General features: G+C 37.6%; 1 protein-coding gene across 5 annotated transcripts in view; it reads left to right on the forward strand.

The window, feature by feature from the left end:
* The window catches only part of PLEKHA7 (pleckstrin homology domain containing A7), a 160,563-nt gene extending 145,779 nt beyond the window's left edge, over positions 1 to 14,784 (forward strand). For 3 of the 5 annotated variants that reach the window (XM_083864062.1, XM_083864059.1, XM_083864063.1), the window contains 10 exons: positions 8 to 246; positions 643 to 831; positions 1,116 to 1,233; positions 2,072 to 2,151; positions 2,540 to 2,740; positions 5,859 to 6,011; positions 8,524 to 8,657; positions 9,490 to 9,632; positions 11,837 to 11,945; positions 13,213 to 14,784. In XM_083864062.1, the coding sequence (XP_083720188.1) occupies positions 8 to 246; positions 643 to 831; positions 1,116 to 1,233; positions 2,072 to 2,151; positions 2,540 to 2,740; positions 5,859 to 6,011; positions 8,524 to 8,657; positions 9,490 to 9,632; positions 11,837 to 11,934 (1,355 nt within the window). In that variant the 3' untranslated portion in view covers positions 11,935 to 11,945; positions 13,213 to 14,784. The remainder of the gene's footprint in view (positions 1 to 7; positions 247 to 642; positions 832 to 1,115; positions 1,234 to 2,071; positions 2,152 to 2,539; positions 2,741 to 5,858; positions 6,012 to 8,523; positions 8,658 to 9,489; positions 9,633 to 11,836; positions 11,946 to 13,212) is intronic. The other 2 variants (XM_083864060.1, XM_083864061.1) reach the window with 2 other exon arrangements.
* Positions 14,785 to 15,757: the final 973 nt, after the last annotated feature.

A 15,757-nucleotide genomic window follows, 5' to 3' on the forward strand; every position in this document is an offset into this window, starting at 1 on the left:
CTCCTAGAGAGAAAAACAGTGCCTTCATTTTCTCAGTCTTCAGTGCCTTCCTTACCAGCTTCCCTTGCTACTGTGGAGAGCAAACTTTCAGTCCCGCAGAGCCCTCCGCGCAGTCCGGTTAAATCCCCTCTGGAGGTGAGGCTGTACCCACAGCCTTATTTCCAGACCAGGACACAGCACCAAGCACAGCAGTTGAAAAAAATCGAGCCACCTCTTCAGTCACCAGTGAAGCTCAAGCCAAAGGTTGTAAGTACTGCTTTTGTGAGATTCATTCAGCAGTGTTTCCACTTCCCTTCTGTCAGGAGCAGTGGAAGTGTCATGGTTGGGAAGCGCACACAGTGTGGAGGCACTTTGGGTGTTTGTGTTGGAGCTATTGCAGCACAATACATCTGAACCCTGTGGGACAGTGGCCCACAGACTGGTTTAGAACATTTTAATATTCAGAGCCTTCCTTGGAAATGCTTTGTGGTTGATTTCTTGGGTGTTACTTGGACTTTAAAGCCTCAAGCTTCTGGTGGTGGACAGAGGAGAGCCCGCTGAAGCAGTCACAAATAACTCATATAATGCACTGACCTTTATTTACAGTTTATGCCAGACTGTTTTCATGCTCTTTGCCAAATCCCTGTGCTTTCCTGTTCCCAGGAAGATGAAGCACCGCCCAGACCTCCTCTCCCTCAGCTGTACAGTCCTGAGGATCAGCCACCAGCTGTCCCACCCCTCCCGAGGGAAGCCACTGTCATCAGACACACCTCGGTGCGGGGCCTGAAACGTCAGTCAGACGAGAGAAAGAGAGACAGAGAGCTCGGCCAGTATGTAAATGGAGATTACAGGGTGAGCACACACACACCTCTACACCTGCACTGCGAAGGCATGGGAACCTTGAGTAAAATATATTATTGTTGTCTGTAAAATATATGGACCTTTAATAAAGTAATCATGATATAGAATTGCAGAGAGATAATAATGACATAATAATAATAATAATGATCTATGCCATATAACAATGGCAGCGAGAGATGTAGCAATCAAGAAACAAAGCTTTGGGATTTGTTTGAGGATTATTAAAACTTGCTGTCTGTGATTTCACTTGAGCTGATGAGCATTTTTCTGTATAGGTGGAACTGCGTTCATACATGAGTGAACCAGAACTAGCAATGCTAGGGGGTGACCTCAGCCACCCTTCCAGTGCTTTAATAAGCCCTGACAGTGGATACCAGACATTACCTACCCGTGGTAAGCCAGGAATTTGTGGAGTTGATCTTTAACAGTACTGTCTGTATAGGAGCTTTTGTCTTGCAGGATTTCCTGGAGATGATCTTCATCATCAGATCACTGTTTTTAGATTAACTATTCAGTGGAAGTTTAGAGTTTTTGTGCATTTTAATGGTGCTGTTACAGACAATCAGCCTTTGGCAAAGCATTTTAATATATAAGGCTTTAAAAAACCCACAGCAAAACATGGACTTGGCTATTAGAATGTCTCTTATATTCAGAGTTATTTTTCCTCATAATTTCTGTGCTATCTTTTGCAAATTCCAAGTATTTTTTAAATACCTATATTGGCATTAAAATGTAACTGATAAAGTCTGTGAATATAGTGCTTCAAACATTACATCTGACTTGACACTCCATCCCTACTGTGCTATGGTCCCGTAACTGTTTCGGAGATGAGGAGAGAGATGATATTTGGGCCAAAAGCAAATAATTTCTTAGCCATTTGTTTCTTATTTCTTCATTTCTAACTGTGAATAAGGTTTTATTTTCTTAATAGATGTGATTATTTGTACAGTCTATCTACTCTTGTACAGCTGAGTTCAACCTATTCTTCATTTAATACAAGCTTCTAAACCATTATAGATTTTCTGAATTCGATCAGCAGCAACATGAAGGGCATTATGTTTGGCTGAAATGAAATTTCGTGCCTCTTATGATCTTCTGAATTGCAAAATGTGTGCTCAAATAGTGATCAGAATGCCACAGAAACAGTATAATAAAATAATAAAAAAACCCCCTGATACTTGTCTTACTTTGTCTTACTTGATTTTAAGGCATTCTCTTTTTCCTTGTCAAGGTTTGTCTGGATCAACTTCCAGATTGCACCAGTCATCTACCATTTCATCGTTTGCAACACTTCGAAGGGATAGGTCCAAGGTAAGTTTCAAATAAAATTCTGAAGGCAAATGTCTGGACTGCTTGAAATAGTTAAGCCCAGAGTATATTTTGTGTGGCAGCAAGTGGGATTGCAGTAGCCTTGGAGAGGACCAAGAGCTGTGGTCTAATGAGGTCTCCAATTTTTCACTTTCTGAAATGAACTGGAAAACAGACACACAACTTACTGCATTTCAAATAGATTTATAAAACAAGGTTTAGAACCAAAAATTGTAATAGGAAATAGGGAGTTGAAATATGCAAAGAAGTGCAAAGTTAATAGAATAAAATTTAGTAATGAGATAGGAGAAGGAGTTCTTTTTTTTTTTGTATACTTCTTATAAAGTATTAATTACAACACATGTTTTTGTGTGCCTTGTGACTTCTCCAGGAGAGACCAAAGAGTGCCTTGGAACGTTTATACTCTGGAGACCACCAAAGAGGCAAGATGAGTGCAGAGGAGCAGCTAGAAAGAATGAAGAGACATCAGAAGGCATTAGTGCGGGAACGCAAGAGAACTCTTAGCCAAGGAGAAAGGCAGCCTGTTTCATCTCGGTCTTTCATCAGGCCCGTGTCTGCAGACGTAGGCTCAGTATGTTAGATATGCCTTAAAAGGACTAAACTAAAAATATCTTTGGATTTATTCTTTTTTTTTTTTTTTTTTCCCTGGCAAGCACTTTCACTTGAGCGTGTGTGATGCTTCTAGTCCAATTAAATTAGTGTTCTGTGGTATCAAATGGGTTCAGAGTGTGTGAGGAACAGAGGATATTTTTTACTTGTAGCTAAGTTAAATGTAGAAGGTTCAGCAGGTAAGTTGGTCAGAGGTTAGTGATGAGTGGAGATGTCAGTATATTGGGTTGATATCAGAGCCATGATTTTTTTTTCCCCATGGAATTGTATTTAGAAAGTGTCAGAAGCTTGTACAGTTTTGAAACTGCTTCATAATGGAATGGGCCTTTTAGAATGTTCTTTCTCACCATGGTTATTTTTCCTTTTAATTCATAAATTAGCCTGCAAGATAGTTGGTGGTAATACCAGACCAAGGTGGTGCTTGTTTGTTCTTTTTAAAAAAGAAGATAAATGGATAATCAGTTCTAAAATCTAATCATGCTGATTAGGAATTTATGTGAGAGCTAATGTATTTTAATTGATACAGATTCTTTAAAACTCAAAATGTAGAATATTCTAATAAGGCTCAAATTTAGGCTGCTGAAGAGAAGTATTTTTGTTGCTTTCTGAGAGTAAATGCTGTGCAGATGATAAGTTTATAATGATACATTTTGGATACTAACCAAAGCAATTCTAATTGGTGAAGTTACCCAGTTGCTCACTTGGTGCTAAACCAGGATTGTACTGTAATTGCACTTATGCTGTGGTCTTTTAATTTATCTTTTTTTTGGTCCACTAGAGCTTTAGAATGATCACTTTGTTTTACCTAATTCATTGCACAAGATCTCTTGCTTTTAAATTTGTCACTCATCATACCTAATGCCTCTTCTTTTTTATTTTATTTTATTTTTGCTTGTTTTTAATTTGCAGAATTTTGTAGTTACTTTAAAATTTCTAACTGGGCTACTCAATTTTTACCAGGCTTAATTGCATTTAGTACATGTGTGTCAATTGCTGGCATTAAAAAAACTTATAATATTCAGCTTTTCATTCCCACTGCTCTGTAGCACTAATTTGCAGCCAGTTATTTGTATTTACTTTCCCAGTAAATACGGGTGCACTGCTTGGAGACATTCATCTGTTTTGTCTTCTGTTTTGCAATCACAAATTTTTTAAAGACAGTGCATAATGTTTGGGAATTGTAATACTGTAGTACCACTGTAACTTTCATACTTTAATTGGAAGAAATAAATCTGAGCTTCTTATGTTTTCTGACTCTTATAACATACACAAGTCAAATTGAAGCATTTTCATAACACTCATTATTAACATTTGTGACAAACACTTTATTTATAAATTTGGGTGCCATCTTGGTCTTTTTCTTGCTGTAAAGAATTAAAATAGAGTTTTTCAGCCCTAGTAGTGTTTTGTAGAGGTCATCTCTTGTACCTATAGGGCTTTGATATGCAAAAGCATGTTTGATAGCACAATTACTTACAGCATTACAATTATTTAGCAGCCACAATGGCAAACAGTTAAATGTATAATTGAAGTGCTGCTCAGTGTGTAACATTTGCTTTAAACATACATTGTATGTGTAATTCTAATTTTTAATTGGTCAACTCTCAAGTGTAGGACGACATTTTAAGTATGGATCACAGTACATGAATTCATTTGTTATATACAATGCCTTTTTAATGTAAAAGTTGCAACATCAAAGCCAATAAAAGTACTGCTTCGTAAGAATGGTTTGATGTTTTTCTTACCTATTATATAACAACAACTTGAAAATGATACTGTGTATTTAAAATATACTATATCAATCAGGCCTGGTTCGAATATGAGTAGAAGGATGAGTTTGGAGTACCCATATGAGAAAATATTCTTTTCTCTGTTGAATTCTGTAACATAGTAATTTTTGAGACATAATTGCCTTTTACCTACTTAACTTTTTAATATACGTGGAAGATACTTATCTTCTGAGTGAATACTGAGAACTTGTGCATGAATAGGTTTCAATTAAATTTATTAATGCAAGTGGCATAATGAAGTCTAAGGACTTCACATGGAGTTCAAACTTCATCCAAAACAAGCCAAAGATTTGTGCCAGAAATACTGGAGATATTTTTAAGAAACATAGAAGTGGCACATTCTCCTGTTGATTCCCTCAAAACCGTGAGGAGATATTTTTGTTGTTGTTGTTGTTTTTGTCCCTTCTTTTTCCTACTGCTTTTAATATCATGTATGGTAAAGTTGCTCAGATCTACTGGATGGAGTGATGCTACAACTGAACTTAATTTTTTGAACAAAAAGGTATTGGTAGTCCTTAAGTGTGAGTTTATATGTAACTGTGTTGTGTGAAGTTGTGAGGGGACTACTGTGCAGTGATTTTTGGGCGCTCTAAATTATGCAGCTTAGTTTAAATATGCTAAATTTAAATATCAATAAGTATTTATTTAGTAGTTCTGATTTATATTGCTAAATATATACCTTTTAATGACTGTGTGGAAGACTTTTGCAGGTAGCTAGACTCTGATTTTAGTAAAGTCTGAAGAGCTTAAAAGTAAATTATTTTTTAATTCAAGACAAGTTAACACTATGACACAAAATATCATCAACTTTAAACAGTAGGTATTATTTGAAAAAGATACATAAAATTTTCAAGTTGTGATTCTCAACCAGCAGTGTAAATAGCATTTCTGTGTGGTGATTCAGAGCCACCCAGCACTGCCTCTTTACAAAGCCAAGGACTACTCTGTCAGTCTGTAGGCTCACTGGTAGTGACAGCTGTGCTTCCAGAGAGGGTGTTCCACGTGTAGCTGGTTCCATGTTAATCAACAAATGTAAAATTTGGGTTAAAAATTTTCTTAGAATCTTATACTGCTGAACATGTAAAATTATACAATACTCTGAATTCCTGACAGCACAGCTAGAGCTCAAAATGAAGAAATGCAGTTTTATTTTCTTTCTGTTGTCACTTTAGGGGTTTGCCCTGCTGACTGTCAGCAGTGTAGTGTTTGCAGCGGTTGTAATGTGCATTGCTATATGGTGAGTTTGGCAGGATGCTTGAATGCTGTTAATTGTTTTGTGTCTATTACCAGTGGAAACGAGAGCAAGAATTTGATTTGCAGTTACTTGAGAGGGCAATTCGTGGAGATGACAAGGATGAAAATGAATGGTTAAAAGTTCAGCCAGTAGCAGTAACAGAGACAGACCTGGAGCCTCAAGACTATGATTTAGATATCAGCCGAGAGGTAACACTCACAATCTTTTGCCTCCTATTCTTTGTCCCAAAAAATTATCCTTTCTAAGTTTTAGGCAGTGAATTCTCATCTTTTCTTTCAAAAGTTAGGCAGAAGTTTGAACTAAAAGGAGTCTTTTGGATACTGAAAATGTATGACCTGGCACCTTTGTAAGGCTTGTGTTCCTATTGTGTTTTAGTGGAATAAAGGAATTGAATAGTTGGCTGTAATCTTTGAAATACATAACTTAGACTTTATGAAGGGAAGAGTGATTAAGTTAAGGAAAGTTCTATGAATTGGGAAAAAAAGACGAGAAGACAACATGATGAGGATTTAAAAATGAGAAATGGGAATGAAAGAAAGTTAGTTCCCCAGAGCTACCTTACTATTTTTCATTTGGAATGGCAAATGGTGATAGAGAAAAGGAAGCAGTGCTTTATTTGGACTTGAAAACATTTCTGTCAGCTTTTGGAATTACTTGGTCGGTGTTCTGGGCACGAGGTTTTTCCTCAGCTCCAGCAACGGAGGAAATGTCAGTTTGAAATGCGATTGAGCCATCTGGTGGGAAGGAGAGAACACAGCAAGTGGAAAGGCTTCAGGGGGTACCTTGTGCTGTGTTAAATGCTGTGGGAAATGGCAAACCAGTAGAGCTATTAATGCTAATTAAACTAGTAAGCACCTGTACTCTTCTGAAAGCTGTTGGCAGAGTATCATTTTACAGAGAGAGGTATTTGTAAATGGTTTACTCTGTGAGTTGTTATCTGTTGAACTCTACAAATGAGTGTCTCTTTCAGATAATCTTCGTATAATTTTTACAGAAAATACAGTGCTTCTGTAAACTTCAGAAACAGAAAATAACTTCTGTTCTTTTGCCTTTCCTTGTTGCACTCTGCTATTAATTTCTCTTTTCCAGAAGGCCCCTGGGGCTATGGGAATCACTTTGTACTTCCTTTAAGCCTTGGATAGGAGACATTTTTGCCCATAGGCATTTGTGTCCTGCTTCAGAGTAACTGAAGTAGGTCTGAAGCTTTGAGTGTAAAGCTTCTTTCTCCGTTTACCCAGGTTAAAATCATAGATTTGTGTTGGAAGGGACCTTAAAGATCATCTAATTCCCACCCCCTGCTATGGACAGAGGCACCTTCCACTGAACCAGAGCTTCCATCCAGCCTGGCCTTGTTGTCCTTTTCCATTTCATGTGGCCATTCTCCTCACCTGGCAGGCACTTGTGTGTTTGAGGTACCTCTGTGCCTCAGAAGGAAGTATACTCAGTTGTATCTTTAAGGAAATCCATCTGCTGCTGTGATGATTAATGGGTTTGATATTCTGAAAGTGACGGCATGAGCTAATGTAGGTTAGATACCGTATGGAGATAGAGATACACATTTAGGAAAAAGTATATAAATATCTATATCTAGACCTCCAGAGAGAAGTTGGATTGAAAAGTAGGGAAGTGTAGTGGAAAAATGAGGATTTTTCTGGTAGCATTGGTTTTGGGTTTCCTGAGAAGGAAGTGTAAAAACTTAAGGCTGTGATTTTAATATGGTTGAGTGTGCCAGTGTGTGCTCCTGGCATGAGATTTCCTGTGAATTACTCAGCCTATAAGCACTGGGGGTTAGGTCAGGCCACTTTACACAATCCACTGAATTAATGTGAACTAAGGTCAGTGGTGAAAAAACTTAGGATTATTTTCATTGAAAACTTTAAATTATGAAAACTCATTGCCTCATGAGTGTTTTAACAAAATTCCAGTAAGAGGAAGAAAAAAAAAATAGTCCTCCTTTACTTGATTTACATTTATTCACAAATCCTCTATTTTTGTTTGCAAAAGCAGTCCGTTCTGTAGGATAAGAATTGGTTTCAAAGTTTGTAAACTGTATTTTCATTGGGTGGAGTGAAAATATCCCACAAAGTAATTTATCTCAGCAAAAAAACGTTTCTAGCTTTCATGCAATCATATTCATTTTTTTTTCTGCAGAATTAATTTATGCAATGTGTTGTCACAATCGCACAGTGTGGTGTATTTCTTTTTGCCTTTTTTCCTTCTTCTGCTCACAGAAGATTATCCAGTCTCAAAAGAATGACACCCTAGGTTAAAACTTTCAGCGATATTTCCTTTCAGATGTAGGAAGTTCTGGCTGGCATGGCACAAATATCATGACATTGATATCTCAGGTTGTCCAGGCAGTCTCATAGTGGTTGCTTCTTTCTACTCTAAGAGCTTCAGGCACTGTCCTACTTTGGGCTCTAAGCCTGAGCTGAAGAAAGGTTTTCTGTTGATTCTGATTTCTTCTCTAATCCCTTTAAATATTTGTTCAATCTATCTTCTGAAGTAAAAAGAATCAGAGGGAGCACTGCTGAAAGGGCATCAGCTAGATACCCAGAAGTGTTTAGCGTCAGGTACATGTACTGACTGTGAAAATCCATGCTTTATTCTTTTCACTGTGTTCTCCCATTGAGGAGGATTTATCTCAGTTTCTTTTAAGTCTTTGTTATTGAAAACTCGATGCTTGCTTTCTTTCTACAGTTGTCAAAACCTGAGAAGGTTGTAATTCCAGAACGTTATGTTGAACTGGAGCCAGAGGAGCCTCTTTCTACAGAAGAACTGGCAGCCAGGCAGCGTAAAGCAGAAAAAATAAAGAATATTCTTACAAAATCAAGGTTAGGTTTTAGGGTTTTTTTCCAAATCTTACACAGGGGCTCATATTAAACATTGAGAACTAACATCATACAACAGTCTTCATTTCTGTTACCTGAATGTATCTTGAAGCTTTGAGAAAATGCACTCAGAATTTATGTGGTGTACTTAGAGCTGCTTCCTAAAACAAGGCAGAAGACATAATGATGAATTTTGTATATGTCTATTTTCTTGTTTAGAGAGTCCTAAACCAGTAGTGAGTCCTTACCAAACAACTTGTAGATGAGAGTGAGGGGGAAGGAAAGGCACAAATCTGGCCAAAAGCAGAAGAAAAGTCAGCATGAGAGCAAGTTTCTCTTGTGGCCAGAGAGCTGGAGTTGTCAAACAACACTTTTGGCTAATTACAGCTAACATAGAGTCAGCTGAAACATTCAGTTTCCAGAGTTTGATATGTCAGGTACCTCCTCTCCCATTGGAATGGGTGCAGCCTGAGGACCACCAGGTTTTTCCTTTTCCTCTGAGCATTAGCAAGGAACTTTACTAACAACTACAAATAAATAGCACTTTTGTAGTGCTTTCATTTAAGCACATAAATTATCTTTCTGAAAAAGAACTTTCAGGTGTTGTTAAGGCTGTGCAGAAATTGTGACTGAATGTGTGGTGGCTGTGTCATTTTTCCTTGTGTGCTGTAGGCATTTGCATCCAACATCAACCCTATTTTAAAGAACCGCAATAAAACGCGGAGCTTGATAGATGAGATCTGAAAGCTGCTGTCTGAATCCAGGCTCGTTCTTATCTGCATGGTGGATTCTTTATGTTTGCAAATGTTAATGTTGTTTTTCGCTTTCCCCCCAGTATGCACAATCTGCAGCCTACTGTTGCCCAGGACAAACACAACTCGATTGATTTAGATTCACAGCTGCAGGAGCAGGAGCGCATCATTACCATTTCATATGCTCTGGCTTCTGAAGCCTCTCAGAGGAGCAAGGAGGTAGCAGGTAATGCTTAGTTATTTACAAAATAACAGCTATTCCTTACCAGCTTCTCAGGTTGTATGGGGTTATTGCTGAACTTCTGGCATAAGAGAAAGTTTTAGTCATTCCTATTAAAAATAGTGAAAAGTGTGTGTAGGTAACAAATGGAGAGGGGCTAATGATTTTCATTGAGTATTTGACTTCCAGTGGACAGGATAAAGGGGGCAAAATAGTATGATCAGTAAGTTCAGAACTTGCAAACTTGCTCTAATAGTGCTAAAAGAATTAACATTTTAATTCTCTATAATCACATTAAATCAAATATTTCTATATTCTTTTTTTAAAGTAAATTGATCTGTGACTTCAAAAAAAAAAATCAAGGAAAGAGGATTTAAAATATTTTTTAAAGAGAAAAATTCCCTGGTCCAGTGATTGAGATGAGGCTGCAATAATTTTCAGCTTGAGCTATGTGACAACAGGCTGCAAAAGACCTGGTAAAATGGGGATTGGCATGTTTCTGTCTGGTGACCAGGATGAGAGGTCAGAGCAAGACAGCTGTGCAGGAATTCTGCACCATGCCTGGAAATTAATAGATCCTTTGCAATATGTTGCTAAAAGTGATAATTTCACTCTTGATTGCTTTATAGTTGAAATAAGTAAGAAATGTCAAGAGATTTGTATCACACAGTAATCCATGCAGCAGCGATTTCCCCAAGTGTCTGACTGGCCATTTATAACTGGCACCATTCACTGTTCCAGTGGAGAATGGAAATAATGGAAACTTCAACTACGATGGAGAAAAAATACGCACATTTCTCATCCAAAGTTGTCAGTTTAAAGTTATGGCTCTTGCCACAGCAGCCCTTAAGACCTTCCCATTAAAGACAGATTATTCCAATATCGGAATGCGTAACGTGCATCTGCAGTAACAGTGTTGATTGAATGTGGCTGTACACTCAGGGATGCAGTGCCAGCTGAACCTGAGGAGAATGGCATCTTGAGGGGATGGAATACATTTCCAAGATAGGAATCTTGACATTTCAGAGAGTTTCTGTGGGTAATTCAGCTGACTGGCAGGTATAAAATGGTTCACTGGGGAAGTCAGACATTATAAAGCTAAACCAAACAAACAGAAAAGCAGAATTGTAAAATGACGAGAGCATTTCAGGAATAACCTTGTGGCCCATTGGTGTATCAACAGAGCTTTTCCACAGGTGCTTTGGTCCCAGTTCTAGTGACCAGAACCTTGTAAAAGGTACCCCAATCCTTTGGTGTAATAGAATGGGAACTCTTCTCATGATGTATGAGCCAGAGGAGCATTTTGCCTCTTGAGTTCTAGCTTCTGCTGGGAAAAGTTCACACATCTTGGGCTCAGATCAGCCCAGATGAACACAGCCAGTGTTTGAAATTATTCTTCTATGTCAGTACAACAAGAGCAGAGTGCCTGCCCCACTCAAAGGTCTTTGTAGGGCCAGTTAAGTTACTTCTGGGTGTGCCTGAATTTGTAGCAACTGTACACTACTGAAATAGGTTTGATTTTTTAAAATGTTGTGTATTGAATTCAGTATACATTTAATTGCTATAGGTTTTTTATTTATGTATTTAAAATTTTTAATATTAATTGTCTCAAAAGTGTGATCCATCAAATTTTTTTAGATACAAGGATAGTTTTAATCACAATACTCTTTATCCTGTATTTTCAAGCTGAGATATGAAAATGTATTTACTGTATCATGTACTGCACTAAGCAAAATGTTATATGTGTATGTAATTTTGTAAACATTTTTTTTCTATGTATTATATTGGTTTCTGCTCACTTGCATATAACAAAGGAAATGTTGAAAACCTGTACAGTCTCAGTGAAGTCTGGAAATCAAATTAGCAAATATAAGTGCTGGTCCAGAGCTTCAAAAGCTTTAAAAGCAGGGCTGATGAGAGTATGTCACTGTTGTGTGCCTTCATAAGGTTCCAGTGAAATTTCGTCTTAAGATAAGTTGTCCATATTCTCATCCAAAGAGGAGTCTTTATTTGTTTAATTTATGCAAGGAGTGGAAAAAAGCAGCAGGTAGAAATGTTGTTTACCTTGTGTTCCATGTGACTGAAATAGTGTAACACCTCATTCATTGCTAACCAGGTTTCCTATTCATGTGGTAAAAAATTAAGGTGACTCCGTTTATGATGTGAATGTTTGATTGTGCAGCCTAATTCCTGTGTGTGATCCCTTCTAGCTCAGCAGTTGACCTATCCACCCAAAGCACCCTCACCTTCTGTACCACAGCCACCTCACTCCCCCTTAAGCAATGGATTTCACTACACATTTGTTTAAACACCTTCCAAGTAAGAACTAACTGCTCTCGGCATGTCTGATTTGCCATGGTGCCTGTGCTGTGGCTTGCTAAATTTTAACTCCTTTACTAAACCAAAATGACATCCGAATGAAAGCATGCAGCTACTTTTTCAGAAAGCTTTTATTCCGGTAAATATTGCTTCTAATGAGCTAACACTCATGGGCTGATGAAGTCTTCAGTGAAGTGGTGTCGCTCTGCAGGTGAGGTGCTTCCTCAGTCCTGCTGTGGTGAAGGGATGAGATGTCTGTGCTCTGGGTTACAGGGGCCAGGTTTTCAGCAGCCTTTTGTACTCTGGTGGCTGCTCAGGGCATACAAAGAGAGAATCCAAAGTGCACCTTTGTACAATCAGGGGGCTTCCTTTGTGGGCTGGTATCCTACACATGAGCTGGCATTGGAATCTTAGCTGAGGTGAGCTGAAAATTTGGCCCTTTGTAACTAATTCTGCAGTGCTGTGTTTGGATCATGCCTTTCATTGGATCATGTTAACAGAGGATTGGTTTTGTCTCTGGTCAGGTTATTTTGCCACTTCACGTATTAAAATCGTGATAATTTTCTTGTCCTTACCAAAAAAAAAAAAAAAAAAAAAAAAAAAAAAAAAAAAAAAAAAAATCTGTATTTGTATCTCGTTTTGGTAGGATTTGCAGAGCTTTTCCTGTTTCAAGTTGGAAGTAGGAAAAGGTGTTGTATGCAACTGCCAAGTGTGCCCCTAGTTAAGACACTTGCTGTACATCCATATTTTCCTTTTATATTATTCTTACCGTTCTGATTTCTTTTGGCTTAATTTTATTGCTTGAAATTGAACAAGAAGACAAAGCAGAGATGAAGTAGTACAGAGGGTTGCTTGAGTAACTCAAATAATTGTGCAGTGCCAGAGACTCGAGCAAGGGGGCTGGGCTGACCTTTAGAGGTCCCTTCCTACCCCAGCCATTCTGTGATTCCAGACTTACTTAAAGACATGTTTAGCACATGTTTGTACATATATATATACACATAGATATACAGTTACAGATATATATTTATATAAAGTTACCTTTTCTTCAGAAAAAGAAAGTAGCTGTGATGTGCAGAGGACACAGGAACTTGAGCATTAGTGGCATCAGGAGATAATTGTTCCCTTAATGTGTCTGTGTGAATTGTTCTTCCTGTCAGACTGCAAAGGGCTTTAAAAGAAATATATATTTCCAGCAATTTCTTACTACTTGGCATTGGTTGACTCCCTTCAATATTTAACCATGTTTTATTTTCCTTCACACCAGCCAAAGCAGTAAGTGAACACTGACATGAGGCTTGAGGCCAATCCCACTTTGAGACACTGCGTGGAAGACAGAGGAGATTCTTTTCCAGGTTTCTGTGGAGATACTCATTGGCTGATGACACCTTCTTCTGGAAAGACATTCAGAGAATGACAGGGGGATTTTCTATGAAAATGAAGAGAACTGCAGATCATTTTTTTTATTTACTTCGGTTTAGTTCACAATTTTTATATGAATAAACGGCACTTTTAATAAACTCTGTAAAATACTGACAATGTATTTTTAGAATGATGTATTTTAGATTTTTTTTTTTTTAATCAAGGGCTGAATTAATTTTAAAAGACACTTCTTGCATAGACACTAAAAGATGCTGTTACTTCCCCCTCAGGCTCAGATGCACATTGTAAAGTTTTGTGAAAAAAAACCCGAAAATTTGAGCAAACCTAGAAGCACATTGATAGGGTATGGATAGAGAGCTAACACCTGTGACAGGTTTGGTGAAAGGGAGTTGTTTCAGATTGAATATTTTTGTAGAGTTAATCACCCACCCTTTTGCCCATTAAATAATCCATTGCAAGAATTGTTAGCTTGAATTTCTAAATATTAGTAACTGCTGTATAGCTGAAATTTCCCAAGAAAACCACAACAAAAGCCATTTTTAACCCCCCCCCCTTTTTTTTTTTTTATCCCAGGTGATTAACTTGCTGGTTTCAATCCACAGTTTGTTAGATTGCCCTTGACAGTAGTGCTGCCCCCTCTATAACAAACAGCTAACTAATTTTATTTTTTTTTGAAAGTTGAGATGTGAAAGAAGATGATTTTTAATTCAAGTATGTGAAGTAAGCAATAAAAAAGTATGATGTATCATTTGGCTAGTAAATACATATTTTTCTTCTGAATTTTTGTTTTCAATAGGCATTATAATGTGACGTACTGACTAGTATTTATCCTGGAAACAGCAAAACTAATGGAATGTGGCACCTGCTAATTTTGTTTGTATGGTCACCTGGTGCTTATCTTTGCCAAACTCTGAAATTCTGTGCTGTACTTACGCATAGGGCAAAGGGTGGGGTGGTTAAAGTAAGGAGAAAATAAGGTCATAAATGAATTGCTGCAACTACACTTTAAAAAACCCTGTGTATGCATCAAATGCAAGACATACAAAAACTTCCCAATGTTATGTAATTAGTAGCTGAGTTCAGCTCTGGATGAGAAATAACTGAGAAGTACTTCTGCAGTATTTTGTGAAACCACTAACTTGTTTTTATTCCCTGTATTCAAGTAGAAGCTAAAACCCCCTTGGAATTGACCTCTGTGTTTCAGACTGTAAGACAAATCATATTATATTAACACTATACGCAGAAATATTCTTAAAAGTATATATTTAGCTAATGCAATCTATTTTACCTCAATACTGCCAGTATCAACTTCAAAACCTTTTGCCAAAATAATGATTTATTTTTTGCCTTTATAAAAAAGTTTTGAAAGCATAAATGAATATTTTGCAAGAAAACATTAATTTAAATAAAATGTAACAGTTTGGAAAATGGTATATGTACAGATTAAAATATTAACATAACTGCCTCCTATTGCCTCTGTCTTGTCTGCTCTCTTATCAGTGTCCAGCTAGTTGGAAATCTGGAGTAATTTGTGCTTGTATCATGTTTTGCTCTTCAAATGGTTCAAATCCCATTGAAGTTCCCCAGTTTTGCATTTATTTTAGGTTTGAATCAGACTCTGTCTACACCAATTCTAAATTTTGGTGATGATGATGATTATTATTATTAGTTGATTTTTTGGTTTGTTTTCAGAAATGTTTTCTAAGAATTTGATGAAATCTAGTTTTATACTTGAATAGCAAGAGTGGGATGTTGGCTGAGGGGAAGGTGGTGGGCACTGGCAAAGCTGCAGGTCACTGGCAGCATTTGGCTTTCCAGCAGTTTCCTCAAAAGGCACCCGGTTGATGGAGAGCCCTGGAAATGTTGAATTCTTCTTAAAAACAATTAAAAGTGTTTCTGCAGCTTAGCGTTGACTGTGTGAACTTGAGGGGGAATGTTTGAGTCTGTGAGTCCTTGGCCTTTGAACGTGAGTGGGAGAAACTGGGAGCTGAGCTGCTCAGCCTGTGCTCATCCTGTTTTTGTGGGGCACAGCAAAGCAATGAAGGGAAAGGAGCACAGGCAGTGCTGCTCTGCAGGTTGGGGAAGATGCTCATTCTTCTTCCTTTGGTTGCATGCACAAAGTCTGCTCATTCAAGCTTGTATGGAAGAGAAGGATTTTGCCCTAAACAGGGACATCATTAACATTTTCAATAAAACCAGTCTCAATTGGAGGATTTTGGTAATTCCATAGTTAATCCCATATTTGGGGAAAAAATATAAGATTATTTTTCTGCCTAAACTTTTTGTTGCATGTATGAAATGCTGTTCTTAGTGACCATCTTTTGTAAGGATGGGTGTAGTTTTTAAATTGTAGTGGCTAGTTTTTCCTATGCATGGAGTGTTTGATTTTCCTTTTTCAGTTCTGTTTCTTTTAATCAACATGCTCTTTT

This window comes from Zosterops lateralis (genome assembly GCF_965231275.1).
Source record: "Zosterops lateralis genome assembly, chromosome: 6".
NCBI lineage: Eukaryota > Metazoa > Chordata > Aves > Passeriformes > Zosteropidae > Zosterops > Zosterops lateralis.